The sequence below is a fragment of the Pangasianodon hypophthalmus genome, chromosome 2, assembly GCF_027358585.1.
Source record: "Pangasianodon hypophthalmus isolate fPanHyp1 chromosome 2, fPanHyp1.pri, whole genome shotgun sequence".
Taxonomy (NCBI): Eukaryota; Metazoa; Chordata; class Actinopteri; order Siluriformes; family Pangasiidae; genus Pangasianodon; species Pangasianodon hypophthalmus.
Window position 1 is genome coordinate 26,109,772 of NC_069711.1, and position 16,846 is coordinate 26,126,617.

General features: G+C 37.9%; 1 protein-coding gene across 5 annotated transcripts in view; it reads left to right on the plus strand.

Annotated features, from left to right (window-relative positions):
- abcc4 (ATP-binding cassette, sub-family C (CFTR/MRP), member 4) overlaps positions 1–16,846 on the plus strand; it is a 57,033-nt gene that overhangs the window by 10,828 nt on the left and 29,359 nt on the right. For 3 of the 5 annotated variants that reach the window (XM_053229642.1, XM_026933186.3, XM_053229645.1), the window contains 8 exons: positions 84–173; positions 4,959–5,122; positions 12,358–12,483; positions 13,636–13,885; positions 15,823–15,930; positions 16,011–16,100; positions 16,196–16,387; positions 16,659–16,753. In XM_053229642.1, the coding sequence (XP_053085617.1) occupies positions 84–173; positions 4,959–5,122; positions 12,358–12,483; positions 13,636–13,885; positions 15,823–15,930; positions 16,011–16,100; positions 16,196–16,387; positions 16,659–16,753 (1,115 nt within the window). The remainder of the gene's footprint in view (positions 1–83; positions 174–4,958; positions 5,123–12,357; positions 12,484–13,635; positions 13,886–15,822; positions 15,931–16,010; positions 16,101–16,195; positions 16,388–16,658; positions 16,754–16,846) is intronic. The other 2 variants (XM_053229646.1, XM_026933187.3) reach the window with 1 other exon arrangement.

Genomic DNA, 16,846 nt, shown 5'->3' on the forward strand with positions numbered 1-16,846 from the left:
AAATGATTGGTCCTCTTATTATCTTATTTGTATGTTAAACGAGATGCAATGAAGGAGTCTTTAAAAAAAATTTTTTCTCTCAGGCATTGTACCTTAATAGTGTCGCTATGGGAAAGACCACCACAGGACAGACTGTCAACCTTTTATCTAATGACGTCCACAAATTTGATGAGGTATGTAACTTAGAAAACTGGCATTTTCTAATTATCTTAATTTGATATTTAATGCCAACTTTCTTTCCCTAGCCACTCTTGAAGCACTCTTTGAATCAAAAGTGGTCTAAACTGGACTGCTTGGTGGGTGGGTAATTAGGGGACCAAGCATGTAGTGCTTGGAATCCTGTTTTCGTTAGGCGGCTTCTTCTTCTTCTTCTTCTTCTTCCACTTCAAAACTGCTCATGTAGACCGTAGGTACTACAGACATGCGACTCTGTCAACTGGTGGTACTCCATCACTCTACTCTGTGTGCCCGTCAGTAATTATTGAAAAGATCTTGACATTTGTAAACAGTCTGGCTGATATGCCAGTAAGTTCTATGGAGGCATAGCATAATTTACTTAAACAGCTGTAACTCATGCCTAGTTGCACTGATTCACACAAAACGTGAAACACATATACAGGACAAGGTTCTAAGGTAGGTTGCTGGGTGTGGTCATACATAGAGGCTGGGGCTATGTATGACCACACCCAGCAACCTACCTTAGAATCATAGAGGGTGGGGCTAAATTCAGATAACCTTTTCTCAGGAACTGTAAGCCCAATCAAGGTGAAATTTGGTATACTGCATCTTTGTGCTAAACCGTAAGTGGCTATTTGATGATTACCTGATTACTTAATAAACATGGCTACCACTTGCCAGTACGTTTTCAGCAGGCATTTGACAGAGTGAACACTGAGGTACTGTCACGAAACTTGAAAGTTCGGTCTCCCTAGGGGCCCCCTAGTAACTCATGCAGTCTCACACAACTTTGCCTCTTGGGGGTGCTATTCATGTTTTTGCACTTAAAAACAAACATCTCTTAAATTTATTGTACAATGAATTTTTCCCACGCTTTGTTTCCTTAGCCCCTATAATTTTGCCTTTTGGACCATTTAGCTTCGCCCTCCCAAATTTATGATTAATTTGCGTAATATGCAAAATCTACTTCTGAGAACTTGTCCTAGGATTTTTACCGTATGTTCACAGTTTTGGTGTTACCTTAGTCAACAAACTCTGAGCTCAAGAATTATCAAAACAAGATTATCATTACAAGAATTTGTAAACAATATGGCCACCTTATTCCAATCAGTCATTGCATTGTGGAGCTTAAGTAACTTAAACAGCTATAAGACAGGGTTATCTCTGAGCTATCACCACCAAATTTGGTGGTTATGTCCCATATCTGATACCAAATACCCCCTACTTAGCCAGTGAAATGATTCGAGCCCACCTGAAAGGGGTGCTATAATAAATAAATTTACCTTTTGGTTTATATTGCCACAAGTGTATCTGATAGAGTAAAACATATCAGAAGAATTCCTGATTCGTCCTGCATATTTTTGTCATATGGTTTAAATTATTTTGGCTAAATTATTTTCCCCCACCTTGAATTTTCTGAAAAAACATACTCTTTTGAACTCCTCCTAGGCTGTTCATTTGATCGGCATGAAATATGGAATGCCGCGAGAATGGAATGTATGAAAGTAGAGAGTTTACTAACAAAAACTGCATACTCAGAAAATAGCAGACTTTTGGACCCAGGGAAACAACAAAGTGTGTGTGTGTGTGTGTGTGTGTGTGTGTGTGTGTGTGCCTGTGCCTGTGGCTGTTTATGGCTGATTCAATCCAACGCACATGTGCAAAAACATGTTACAAAAGTCAAGACATGCTTGTGTGGCTGGTAATGGAATTATATAAAAACTTTTGTTGTTGACTTCATTGGATTAGGTTTTGTTTGCTTTCCTGTGTAGTGGCCGATTTTGCTAAACATTGCTAAACTAATTTTGACCGTTTTCGTTTTTGTTGCAGGGGTACTTGTCGTTACATCTTTGTCTGTTGCTCCTTGGCTATGTTCACATGCAAATATTTTAACCACTCTGGGTGGATTCATTCCAAATGCGGATTCTAAATGAACTGCTTATATCATGTGTCAAACTCAAAGCCTTTTTTTTTCTCTTAATTTTTGGGTTTGTGCTGGCTCACTTTCTCTATTCTTTATATTCTTTAATTAATCTCAATAATATAAAATGACTGGATTTTACAACATTTTTTCAGTTATACTCAGACCTAGTGAACTATCCTGAGGATGTTTTTTTTATTTATTATTATTATTTTTATGGAGACTACAAAGCACTTCTGTAAATCACTCTGGATAAGGGCATCTGCTAAATGCTGTAAATGTAATAGAAATAAGCAATTTTATTTAAACAGAAAAGCGTGCGCTCTATCAGATCTGTAGTTTGTAACCTGATGATGTTAGAAAAATCGGGGAACCCCCCCAAAATAAATAAATAAATAAATAAGTGCAGTAAACCATGCAAATTATATGAAGTTGAGGTTTACATTAGTTAGTTTTCTTATGTGTAAATAACTTAGGAGGGGGAAAAAAAACATTGATAAAACATGTTCTTTCGTGTGACATTATTCAGTGGCTTTAATATTGGTAACATTAGAAGATGAGTAAAGGCACTATATATCTGCTTTACTGATGGATAATGTGTGCATTTTACAGTCACATTCAGGCACGAGTAATATTTTGAGCTTAATATACAGTCAGGTCCGTAAGTGTTTGGACTTTGACACAATTTTCATAATTTTGCCTCTGTATACCACTGCAGTGGATTTGAAATGAAGTAATCAAGATGTGATTGAAGTGTAGACTTTCAGCTTTAATTCAAGGGGGTTAACAAAAATATTGCATTAGCCATTTAGGAATTACATTAATTTCTAAATAATAGCTAATAGATGGGTTTATTTCAGCTTTTGTTTACTACATCAGATTTTGAGTGGGTCAGACCTTCACAAATACTTTGTTTGTATTTGTTGGTATTGGCTTTTAATTGCTTGAACTTGAATCAAACACTTGGGATGGTGTTCCACAAGCTTTTCTGTGGGATTCAGGTCGGGGCTCTGTGAATACTTTCACATTGCTGTCTTTGAATAAATTTAATATCTTTAGCCTAGAGCCCTATTTAGATCAGATTATATTTACATGGGGCCCTAGGGTAATTTACCTTTTTTTTTTTTTTTTTTCTCCATATTTAGGTGCTTCTCTGATTTTATTTCCCCCTGGATCGGACATGTCAGGGTTTTTTTTTTTTTTTTTTTTTTTTTTTTTTAAAAACAGACTGAATTACCTACTGTTTTTCACCAAACTCAGCGGTCGTCTGATGATTTTTGTCCCATCCGGATACATGTCAGTGTTTTTTTTATGCAGATGAGAGATGCTTCACGTTGGAAAAAAGATGTTTGTTAGCTGGTACTTGCTGTATTTATTCTCGTAGCAAGCATATCAATGACCTTTCCCTAGATATTATACACTTCCTGAATTGTGAAACGAAAAATGAATGCTTTAGAAGAGGCCCTCAACCATACACTTGGTCTGGGTGATAAAGCTTGACTATACACACTATCTGGGAAGCATTTTCAGGAGGAGAAGAAAAATAAAATCGTTAAGAAAAGTGAGATCCCACAGGCTGATTAAAAGAGCCATTATAATTGCAGCTTCAGGTATAAAACTTTATTTTATATTCACATATGCACAAAATCATCAAATTTTATTTTCCTTAAATAATTACTAGTTATATCAGTGCCAATTCCTTAGAGATCATATGAGCACATGACACAAGTGTGGGTTCATAGAAAATACAACCCACTAGAACCTTGCTTCTGTGGTAATTTTATTGATACCCGGATGCGAGTTTTATCACTGAGGACACACAAAAAATTGTATTACAGTTGTACCCCTGATAAACTAATCAAATCTGAATAGGGTTTAGGTGTATGTAAAATTTGGGCTTCAAATACAGTCATGGGAAAAAGAAAGTACACCTTCCTTCAATTCTATGTTTTTATTTATTAAGGCCTAAATAACAATTGTGTGGTCCTCACCAACTTCTATAAACAAACAAACAACCTCAGGAGACAACAAAAAAACAACCGATTTCAATATGTAGTCATTTTTTCCAAAACGTAAACCAATTTTCACAAACGAGGTAAGAAAACATAAGTACACTCTAGAATTCATTAACTTGTAGAACCACCTTTATCATCAATAACTTGAAGTAAACGTTTACCACTCTTCTTTACAACATTGCTTAAGTTCATGGATGTTTGAGGGCAAATATACATTGTGCTGCCATATTCTTTCTGGAGAGAAGTGGCTTTTCCTAGCCACACTTCCATGAAAGCCATACTTGTTCAGTCTTTTTCTGAGTGTTCTATAATGAACATAAACATTTAATGTGCTTGCAGAGGCGTGTAGCTCGTATGATGTAGCTCTTGGGTTTTTCTTTATATTTCTGAGCATTAAATGGTCTGACCTTGGACTGAATTGTTTGGAGACGGCCTTATAACCATCCCAGATTGATGAGCAGCAGTAATGGCTTCTCTGAGGTCAGGGCTGATGTTCTTTCTTCTTGGACTGATGTAGACACATACCTGATTGCTCCAGAACACCAAACTGCTAAAATTCTTTATTTTATAGAGGTAGTCACACTTCTTGATAATTAACTATCTTGTGCATTTTATTAGTAACACCTGACTGCTCATTACTCTCTTAATGACTGTGGAAGTAGGAACTTATTTTTTCCTGCCTTCTGAATCCTTGGCTTCTGAATTTTGAAGATGGTGAGGACCACACTATTGTAATTCAGGCCCCGATAAATAAAAATATAGGAATGAAGGAGGGTGTACTTTGTTTTTCTTATGACTGTATCCTATCTTGTCTAAGTTCTATTAATAACCACTTCTTTTTTCAGGTGACAATTTTCTTGCACTTCCTGTGGGTGGTGCCACTGCAAGCTGCAGCTGTTGTTGGCCTTCTGTGGCAGGAGATTGGACCTTCGTGCTTGGCGGGTATGGCAGTGCTCATTTTTCTGCTGCCACTACAATCCCTGTTTGGGAAACTTTTCTCTAAATTCAGGTGTGTAAACACACAAACACAGTCTCTTCCACATGGGTGAGTTTTGGGAAGATTTGAATTGAGAGAAGACATAACCACCAAATATTAGTTATAGTTTTATTATAGACAAGACTGGAAGGTGATATATGTAATTGTGGTTTTTAGGTTAGGTTAGGTTCAGCTTTATTGTCATTGTCAGAGTACAAGTACAGAGACAACGAAATGCAGTTAGCATCCAACCAGTAGTGCAAATAGCAAATAAGTTAAAATGAGGTAACAAGGTTATGGTGCAATAAGTTAACAGTGTACAGGTAAACAATATGATACATTCCAGTAATGCAAATAGCAATTAAGTTAAATGGAATAAGTAAGAATTATGGTGCAGTTAGTTGAGATAAACAGTATACAGGTAATGGTAAGCAGCATGATGCATGCAATATGATGCAGTGGATAAAAATGCAGATGTGCAAATAGCAATAATGTACAAATAACAATCTGATGTAAATAATAGTAATAATGACAGATAATGCAGTAAAGTGCAAGTACTTGCAAATAATTGCAGATAACAGTAGTGTCTAATTCTAATGTTTAGTTATTAGGTGGAGCCTGGCAAGCTGAATTCTGCATTAGTACATTAGAACTGAATGAAGGACTTCCAGGCCAAGTGGGTCATTTGGTTACATACAGTCCCCTCTGAAAGTATTGGAATGGCAAGGCCAGTTCTTTTGTTTTTGTTATACGCTGATGACATTTGGGTTTGAGATCAAAAGATGAATATGAGATGATGTATCAGAATTTTAACTTTCATTTCCTGATATTTTCTGACACATCTACATGTAGATGTGTTAACTTAGAATATGGCACGTTTGGTGGCAGGTCAACCAATTTATAGGTGAGCAAAAGTATTGTAGCAGATAATATTAAAGTAAATAGCACTTAATATTTGGTTTCATATTACTTGCTTGCAGTAACTGCAACAAGCTGGCAACCCTTGACATCACCAAACTGTTGCATTCTTCTTTTGTGATGCTTTTCCAGGTTTGTACTGCAGCTTCTGACAGTTGTTGTTTGTTTTGGAGAGGTTTCTCACTTCAGTCTTGCCTTCAGGAGGTGAAATGCATGCTCAATTGGGATAAAGTCTGGTGATTGACTTAACAGTGTAAAACCCTCCAGTTTTTCCCCTGATGAAGTCCTTTGTTGTGTTAGCACTGTGTTTTGGGTCATTGTCTTGCAGCACAATGAAGGTTTTCTCAATTAGTTTAAATGCATTTCTCTGTAATTTGGCAGACAGAATGTTTCCCTAGACTTCCGAATCCGTTCTGCTGCTATCATCATGAGTTACATCATCAGTAAAGATAAGTCAGCCCATTCCAGAAGCAGCCACGCAAGCCCAAGCCATGACTCTGATGAGCTTGTATGTTTCAGATCATGAGCAGATCCTTTCTTCAACACTGTGGTCTATCCATCGCTTTGGTAGAGGTTTATCTTGGTCTCATCTGTCCATAAAACTCTGTCCCAGAACTTTTGTGGCTCATTTCTGTATTTCTTTGTGAATTTATTCTGGCCTTCTGAGTCTTACTGCTGATGAGTGATTTGCATCTTGTGGCATGGCTCCTACATTTCTGCTCTCAAAGTCTTCTTTGAACAGTGGATTGTGAACCTTTACCACTGCCCTGTGGTTGTTGTTGGTGATATCACTGACTGTTGTTTTTGGGGGTTTTCTTCACAGCTCTCACAATGTTTGTCATCAACTGCTGTTGTTTTCCTTGGCTGACCTGTTCAATATCTGGTTGTTAGTACACCAATGGTTTCTTTTTCAGGACATTCCAAATTGTTGTATTGGCTAGGGCCAATGCTTGTGCACTGGCTCTGATCGATTTTCCGTCTTTTCTTGACTTCAAATTTGCTTGCTTTTCTCCTATGGACAGCTCTCTGGTCTTCATGTTCGTTTATCCTATTTAACAACAAATGCAGTCTTCACAAGTGAAACCCAGGGCTTAAACCAAGAGTAGACATTCAGACCTATTAATTGTTTAAACAATCTAATAGGGCACACCTGAACAACAAGAAAGACCTGTCAGGCACATGTTCCAATATTTTTGTTCACTTGAAAAATGGGTGGGTTCAAACAAAAGGTACCATGTTCTAAGTTGTTTAACATATCTAGATGTACATATCAGGAAATGAAAGCTGAAATTCTGATCCATCTTCTCATATTCATCTTTTGATCTCAAACCCTAAAGTCTTCAAGGCATAACAAAAACAAAAGAATTGGCCTTACTATTCTAATACCTTTGGAGGGGACTGTATGTAACCTTCCATTTCTACTTCCAATTCTTCGGGACCAACAAAGTGGTTTACTTTGGAGCTTGCGGAGGCTCTGTATCTGTCATGAGAGTTTGTCATATATAGTACAAATACACTATATGGCCAAAAATTTCTGGACACCTGAAAATCACACCCATATGTGGGCCTTCCCCAAACTGTTGCCACAAAGTTGGAAGCACACAGTTATAAAGGATGACTTTGTATACTGTAGCATTACAGTTTCCCTTCACTGGAGCTAAGGGGCATAGCCCAAACATGTTCCAGCATGACAATGCCCCTGTGTGCAAAGTGAGGTCACTGACATGGTTTGCCAAGGTTGGAGTGGAAAAACACACTGAACACCTTTGGGATGAACTGGAACACTGACTACGCCCCAGGCCTCCTCTCCCGACATCAGTGCCTGACCTCACTAATGCTCTTGTGGCTGAATGGGAAAATCACCACAGTCATGTTCCAAAATCTTGTGGGAAGCCTTCCCAGAAGAGTGGATGTTATTTTAACAGCAAAAGGGGGAGAATAAATCTGGAATGAGTAGTTCAAAAGTACAGGTGTGATGGTTAGGTGTCTACTTTTGGCCATATACTAAACTGCTTACATACTTAGAAGTTTAATACTGCTTCTTATTGAGGATGAAAATAACCCAAGTTATTGCTTATGAAAATCATACTGGTGATGATACCATTCTTTACTGAGGATAAGAATCACTCCACATCCTGATACTGCTCTCTGTTGCAGGTGAGAATCACCCAAGGTGCTGATATTTTACTCAAGTAAGGATAAGAATCATTTATGGTTAATGCTGTATTCTACTGAGTGTGAGGATCACTCAAGCTTACCACAGAGCAAATGAGTTGAACTGAAGCAACATTCAGTCTTTAAAATCTCACGTTCGAAGGTGAAGTAACATCCATGTCACTGCATCAACAATGTCCGCAAGTGACACTCCTCTTAGTGGTGTCAAGGATGTAGCCATAGCATACATCAAAAGGAATTTAACTTTCTTTCAAGTGTACTTGCAGAATCTTCTTTCCTTTCCCCAATGGGCCAACCTATCTTTTGTGGAGCCTCCTTATGGTGCAAAAGCTTATCAGTAACTCAGCAGCTAGCAGTCACTTCCACATAAGGCTTGAGAACCCTCTCTGGACACAGGGCTGACCTGGGCACATTCTCATCAGATATGTTCCAATATTTTTTGATCACTTGAAAAATGGGTGGGTTCAAACAAAAGGTACCATGTTCTAAGTTGTTTAACATATCTAGATGTACATATCAGGAAATGAAAGCTGAAATTCTGATCCATCTTCTCATATTCATCTTTTGATCTCAAACCCTAAAGTCTTCAAGGCATAACAAAAACAAAAGAATTGGCCTTACCATTCCAATACCTTTGGAGGGGACTGTATATAACCTTCCGTTTCTACTTCCATTTCTTCGGGACCAATTGAATAGGATTGCCTGAGATAGTGTATCAGCTGTATGATTTCTCAGCCATCATCACTTCTATGCCCCCTGGTAGTTCGTGTAAAACACCCCTGTGGTGGTGTTGATCTACACTAGTACATGCAACACTTTTAGGGATTCCTGAAAATATTCTAGTGCAATCCACATGTTTTTGATTTTGAGGATGTTGATATGTTCAAGCCTTGTTTGCCTTTCACTTTCAGGTTTTTCCATACAGTCGGTTTCATAAGTATTTTGTACACATTTTTTTGTAATTTTGTCTCTGTACACCACCACAATGGATTTTAAATGAAGCAATCAAGATGTGATTGAAGTGTAGACTTTCAGCTGTAATTCAAGGGGTTAACAAAAGTATTGAATTAACCATTTAGAAATTACAGCCATGTTTTACAAAGTTCCTCCATTTTCACAGACTCAAAAGTAATTGGACAAACAAACAAACTTATAAATATACGATTATTTTTAATACTTGGGTGCGAATCCTTTGCAGTTCCTTTCTGAAGTCTGGAACCCATTGAGATGCTCTGCCAGGCCTTTATTGCAGCCGCCTTCAGTTGCTGCTTGTTTGTGGGTCTTTCTGCCTCCAGATTTGTCTTCAGTAAGTGAAAAGCATGTTCAATTGAGTTAAGGTCAGGTGACTGACTCGGCCATTTAAGAACATTCCATTTCTTTGCATTAAGAAGCTATTGGGTAGCTTTCACAGTCATTATCCATGTGTACTGTGATACTGTGTATAGCATTATACACTTCAGAATTCATCCTGCTACTTCTATCAGCAGTCACATCATCAATAAACACCAGTGACCCAGTTCCACTGGTAGCCATACATGCCCATGCCATAACACTGCCTCCAGCATGTTTGACAGATGATGTGGTATGCTTTGGCTCATGAGCCCTTCCTGTCCTCCTCCATATGCTTCTCTTCCCATCATTCTGGTTCACATTTATCTTTGTTTCATCTGTCCAAACAATCTTGTTCCAGAACTGGGCAGCCTTTTTTATATGTTTTCAAGGAAGGTAAAATCTGGCCTTTCTGTTCTTGAGTGTTACCAGTGGTTTGCATCTTGAGGTAAATCCTCTGTATTTACATTCATGAAGGCATCTCTTGATTGTAGATTTTGATAAAGATATGGCTACCTCCTTGAGAGTGTTCCTGTCTTAGCTAGATGTTGTGAAGTTGTTTTTCTTCACCAAGAAAAGAATTCTGTGAATTTTAAAATGATCCACTTTAGTTGTCTTCAATGGTCTTCCATGCCTTTTTGTGTTACTGATCACGCCAGTGCATTCCTTCATTGTAAGACTGTACCAAATAGTTGATTTGGCTATTCCTAAAGTTTCTGCTATCTCTCTGATAGATCTGTTTTGTATTTTCAGCCTAATGATGGCCTCCTTCACTTGGGTCCCTGAACAAATAGTGGTTAGGCCTGGGCACTCTCACTGCTGTGGCCTGGGTTCGAATCCAGGCCAGGGAACCGACCCCAGCCACTGGAGATGCACATGACTGTGCACTCCCAGTGCCGGTCCCAAGCCCGGATAAAATTGGGGAGGGTTGTGTCAGGAAGGGCATCAGGCATAAAACTGTGCCAAATCAAATATGCTGACCAGTGGCCGCTGCAGACCGCTGTTGTGACCCTTAACAGGATCGGCAGGAGAAGAAGGAGGTCTCCTTCCCTTGCATCGACACCTCTTTGGACAGCATATTGACAGTTCCCATTAACAGCTACCAAATGCAATTTAAACACTTGCAATCAACTCCAGACCTTTAATTTCCTTAATTTCTCATGAAATAATGAGGAAACAGAATGAAACTGCTTATCAGTCAATTGTCCAATTGCTTAGCCTTAGCATGCGAAAAATGAGGGACTGTGTAAAAATGGCTGTAATTCCTAAACAGTTAATGCAGTATTTTTGTTAAACCCCTTGAATTAAAACTGAAAGTCTACACTTCAGTCCCATCTTGGTTGCTTCATTTCAAATCCATTGTGGTGGTGTACAGAGGCAAGCTTACAAAAATCTTGTCACTGTCCAAATACTGAATCAATGGGGTGGAGGTATAGGTGGCTATAAGTATAATGATTAATGGACAATGGGCCTCATTTATCAATATATTAGCAAAGTTGTTTGTAAATGTTTGTGTAAGCCAAACCATACAAAAAAATTGCTGGATTTACGAAGTTTCGGAATTGTGATTTTCTTCATACTCACCTGAGTCATGAATGCCAATTACCAAGCAAGTGCACTACACAGTACACAAGAAAACTCCAGACCGAGCAAAGCTCACAGTGCTAAAATGATGAGTAAACATCAGGTAGAAGTGGAAGTTATTAAATCTCACGTCTATGCTGGTAAACATATGTATTATTTAACAGCGTAACAGCCCCTTGACTAGGCCAAAATCAGGAATGAAAAAAGTGAATTAGATGTGAATTAAGGGAAGAGAAAAGAAAATGGTTTCATATGAAAATGGAGAAAAAAATATTTACTGTACCCAGGTGATTGTGGACACCATGCAAAACCCACAGGGAAACTTTTTTTTAAAAATTATTTTAGAACAAAGCATCTCAGCAACTCTTGGCCAGACATTTCTCACACAAAAAGGCACCCTCCTCAATGCAGTGTTAATTAAACTACAGTAAAGTTGGTTTAATAGTCGACATTCATGTGACATTTGGCACAAAAGCATGCCATGTTTCATAGGAAGTCGACTTTGACACGCAGCACACTAGAGAGCATATGGCACATTGCAGCATGAGTCATATTATCAGTCACTTAGTGCCTGCTCTAACAATATGTTGCACAATGTTAAAAGATTTTTTGGCAAACGGATCTGACTTACACACTGACTGAGCCTGTCCTGGTCAGACCGCCTGAATGATGGTCTTATTTGTCATAATTTATTAATTTTTTTGGCTTGCTTTCTTTTTTCATATTTAATATTTCTTTAGTTAATGCCATTAATGTGAAGCAACTGAGTAACACAAAAGTTTCATTGCATTTGTGTGTGTAACCGAAATAGAAAAGCAATTTAAACTTGACAGTGCAGAATAAAAGTGCAGTAACTCATCGCAAATTACATGATTTGAAGCCAGTCAATCTAGGTTTACATTAATTAGTTTTATTTCGCATAAGTTTACACACACGCAGAAGCATAAGTGCAATACATGAGGTTTTTTTTTTGTTTGTTTGGTTTTTTTTTTGGGGGAAAATTACATGATTTCCATGAACACAAAATATCTTGTGTACTTGTTTGTAAGAACAATTTACAAATAAACTTTTTGGCATTTTGGTTGTGAGGTCAATTTAATCACAGTTGTGTAAATCTTTAGTGAAATAGGGTTCTGAACTCAAATAAAACAAAAAAATCATGTTTATCACAAGAAATGGTACAACTGGCTAAAGTTTCAGGCTTAATTAAAACAGGTCATCATTTCTATTCCTCCTCCCATCTGTGTCTCTCTTTCTTCCAGGAATAAGACAGCAGTCCTTACTGACAGCAGAATACGCACAATGAATGAGGTGGTGTCTGGTATACGAATTATTAAGATGTATGCATGGGAAAAGCCATTTGCAGCATTGATCAACGACATCAGAAAGTAAGTTACAAAGGGTTTTATGTTTTATCATAATCATTAAGTAAAGCACAGTCTGTCTATGTCAAGGATGTCAAACTCAAATTCTACCTGGGCCACATCAGCATTTTTTTTTTGTGAGACCCTCAAGAGCTGTACTCAAAGAAAAAAAAATCCACTGTGGTGGTGTACAGAGGCAAAAGTACAAAAATTGTGTCACTGTACAAATACTTATGGACTGTGTATTTGTGTGTGTGTCTGTGTGTGTGTATATATATATATATATATATATATATATATATATATATATATATATATATATATATATATATATATATATATATACACAGTATATTTTCTCATCCCACCAAAATTTATTTCTTGTTATGCCACTGTCAGCACCACACATGGCTTGAATTTGTATGCGAGTGTGGCTTATATCAAGCGTGGCAAACAACCTGCATTCAGACCATGGTCAAACCAGCCAAAGTGTGAAAATTTTGAGCAGTAGTGTGTTAATAGTAGTGTACTACGGCCTGTTTCAGTAATATTTCTCAAGTTCATGCAGGCCAAATGAAACAATGCTGCGGCCCGGATTTGTGACATAGACTACACATGTGATCTATGCCATATAATACAAGTTTATGAACAGGCAGTCACTTCATTAATTGCTTTATAAAGCAACGTGATTCATTTTGAGTTGAGTGGGTATATCCTCTGCTCAGCTGTAAATTCTGTTCATGATGACTGCTCTCTGACGTTTCACCATACGAGCAGATCCACAGGCATATTATCAGACATCTCTCTAGGTTTTGCATGATGCTGGGCTAATAATATCTTAAAAGCTTTAACCTGAATCTGCCCCTTAACATTTAACATGCTTCTGGCCTGCTGTGCTGTGGCCGTACTATGATTGCTCAGCCTGAAGATTTTAGACCTCTGTGTTTATTGGGAAAGTAAACATTATTTCCTAACCTGTATTAAGATATGTGTGGTCTTTTTGAAGTTTGGACTTGAGATGTTGGCTTTGTATTGGCACTGAGAATGGAGAATACACAATGAATACAGTTAAAAACCATTTTTACTGTTAATATAATGAGTTTGAAATTAACTGACATTATACAGAATTTACCTGTGTGTGCAGCATGCCATTATGATGTTCCCTCCTTCTTACAGGAAAGAAATTTCTAAAATCATGAGCAGCTCCTACCTGCGTGGTCTGAACATGGCCTCCTTCTTTGCTGCAAGCAAAATCATTGAATTTGTGACATTCACCGTGTATGTGTTGGTGGGAAACACCATCACAGCCAGCCGTGTGTTTATGGCTGTGTCGCTGTACACTTCCGTCCGCCTCACCGTCACACTCTTCTTCCCCGCTGCCATTGAAAAAGTGTCTGAGGCCAGCATCAGCATCCGTAGGATCAAGGTACAGTTCCTAATGAATTTAGGAGACACATATACTGCCAGTACATATACTGCCAAGTATGTTTCTGGCCAGTATTAGACATAAGATTTTACATTCCTGGTAACCTCCTCTGCAGATATTTTCCTAACCAGAATGTGGCATTGCATAATAATATATCCACAAATAAATATTTGATTAAATCCAGGGTAAATAGGTATCTGGGAGACTATAATTTTCAGAGCATTACAACAGTTGGCATTTGGCTTAGTGAAAAAATGTTAATTAGTCAGTAATATTTAATCACAAATCATTTGGAGCTGAAATAAAATGAATGTATTCTGTTGAATATGTTTGTCTCTTTAGCCTGTGGTAGTGTAGATTTATAATTGTTGAGCTCCAGTGCATACCTTCTGCATATTTGTCACTGTGACACAGATGGTGTAATATTACTGGGTTAATCATAGATCAGCTCCCAACAAGCAAAGCACAGTGCCAATACAGGTTTTCCTGCTCAACCGTTCTGTAATACCACTACTGAATTTTTCATTAATTAATTTCCATTATACAACAGTTAGTTCTGGTCTAATTAGGTTGGACATTCAGTCTTCCAGGAGTGCTGGTATTTAGTATAACATCACTTTGACATTTTACTGCTTGTCACTCCTCTTGTCTGTATTCGTTAAATTTCCAGTTCTAGCAATAGTTTATTACATTGAAACCATTATTTTTCAAGAATATAACTTTTGCCATAAAATATGAATGCCTTGTAAGATGAAGATGAAAGGAAGAAGGGAAGCAAATTTAAACAGCACAAATTTCCAAGTGTGCAAACATGATACCAGCAGATTTAGACATTTTGGAGACAAAACAAAATGAATCTAATACTGTAAGACAAACATTATGGGCTGTCAACTTCTTTAATTCTTGGCTACATGAAAAACAGCTCACCATTGACTTTAAAAATAATCAAAAAATCAGAGCTAAGCACAGTGTTGTGGGATTTTTATGGATCCATTCGGACCAGTGACAGAGAGAGTTGTGTGGCATCAGCAGCCACCTTTGGCTCTAGGTGGGGCTAAATCATTACATCAATGAGCCCTTGCTTAGCCATACATGGACTTTGACTCAGAATTTGTAAAACAAATCCAAGTTATATCCAGATACATTTTGGACACAGGGGCAAGGAGGGCAAGACATCTGCAACCAGGCTTGTTTGTTCTGTAGCGAGATGAAAAAGGTATAAAATATTTACTATGACACTCAACGAGAAAAGAACAAAAAAACATACAAAAAAATCCCACTGCCTAAAACACTGGAAAGGGGCAGGGAAAATCAGAGGGATGCTATGCTCCTGATATTCAGTACAACAGCACAATATGTTATTTAATTTTAGTTATTTAATTATTAGTATGATATATTAATTATTTAATAATTTATTAATAATAATAATTTAATAATTAAATATTTACTAATACTAATTTAATCATTAGTATAAGATCAGTATACATAATGGTCCTTATTCAAAGTTGTATAGAACTAAGAATGCACTGAATAATGTGTAAACAAATACACTTCTGATTCATGAAACTCTTGTATGATATCAAAACAAGAAGTGATTTAAGTGTGAATAATGAATCAGTTTCATCTGCATGGAAACAAACTCCTGCCCACAAATCCTTATCGTATGCATATGGTACATATCTCCTATTTAGCATCATATACATCTAACTTACCTGAAACACACCCTAATTAATACAAGTGTTACAATAGTAAGCCAATTGAAGGAAAGCATTCAGCGGATTACCCAAGAGCCCCAGGAAAGATTATTTCTCATTTACATCACAACTCTGTCTAGGTGCCTTAATTAGCAGTCACCTCATGAACACATGTGCACTTACACTTGGTGGCAGTGATACTACTTGGTTGCTTAATCACCCTGTTATTAATCCGTTTTTTAGAAGTTCCTTTTGTTGGATGAATTGGTTAAACACAATGTGGCAGTTCCTCAAGAGGAGAAGAAGGAAGTGTCTGTGGAAATCCAGGATCTCATTTGCTACTGGGAGAAGGTGAATCACGCTCAACTTGTATATATGTAACCACACACCCCTACCTCATCAGTGACTAATACCTCACCTCTTCCACACAGAGTCAGGATGTTCCAACACTGCAAAACATATCCTTCCGTGTGAAGATGGGCCAGCTCCTTGCTGTTGTTGGCCCTGTTGGCTCTGGAAAGGTCAGTAACTAAATCATCTTCCTTTGCCTTCTGTATTTCCCCTTGCCTGTGTGACATTACATTTGCATTACCTTCTCTGTATTTTTCTCTCTTAGTCTTCTCTGCTTAGCGCCATTCTGGGAGAGCTGCCACAGGACAAAGGCATAGTGAAGGTCACTGGGAATCTGACCTATGCATCCCAGCAGCCCTGGGTGTATCCAGGTACCATCCGCAGCAACATCCTGTTTGGAAAGGAACTACAGCCACAAAGATATGAAAAAGTTCTGAAGGCCTGTGCTCTTAAGAAGGTATGGTCACTCTCTGACACTTGTGTCTATACTCTAATTGTGATTACTGTCAGTGTGTTAGTCCATGACTGTAGGATTCTGTCAGAGTTCTTTTCACAGTCCCATATGCAGTCCCATACTGTATGGGGAGGAGAAAAGGAGTAGAGTGCTGTTACGTAGTTTCTCTTACTGGTGTAAAATATAACATGATGATGTAAAATATAATACCATTAACAGTACTAACATGTAGCATATAGTGTTCTATAGCCCCATTCCTCTTCATATGTGGTAGGACATGGAGTTACTCCCCGAGGGAGATCTGACTGTGATTGGGGACAGAGGGGCTACTCTCAGTGGAGGTCAGAAGGCTCGAGTAAACCTGGCCAGGTATGATTGTAGGTTTTTACACGGTTAAGTAATCTGTATACATTGTGAAGAGAATACCTCATCCTGTCATTTTGTGTGTGGCTAATGTTTACA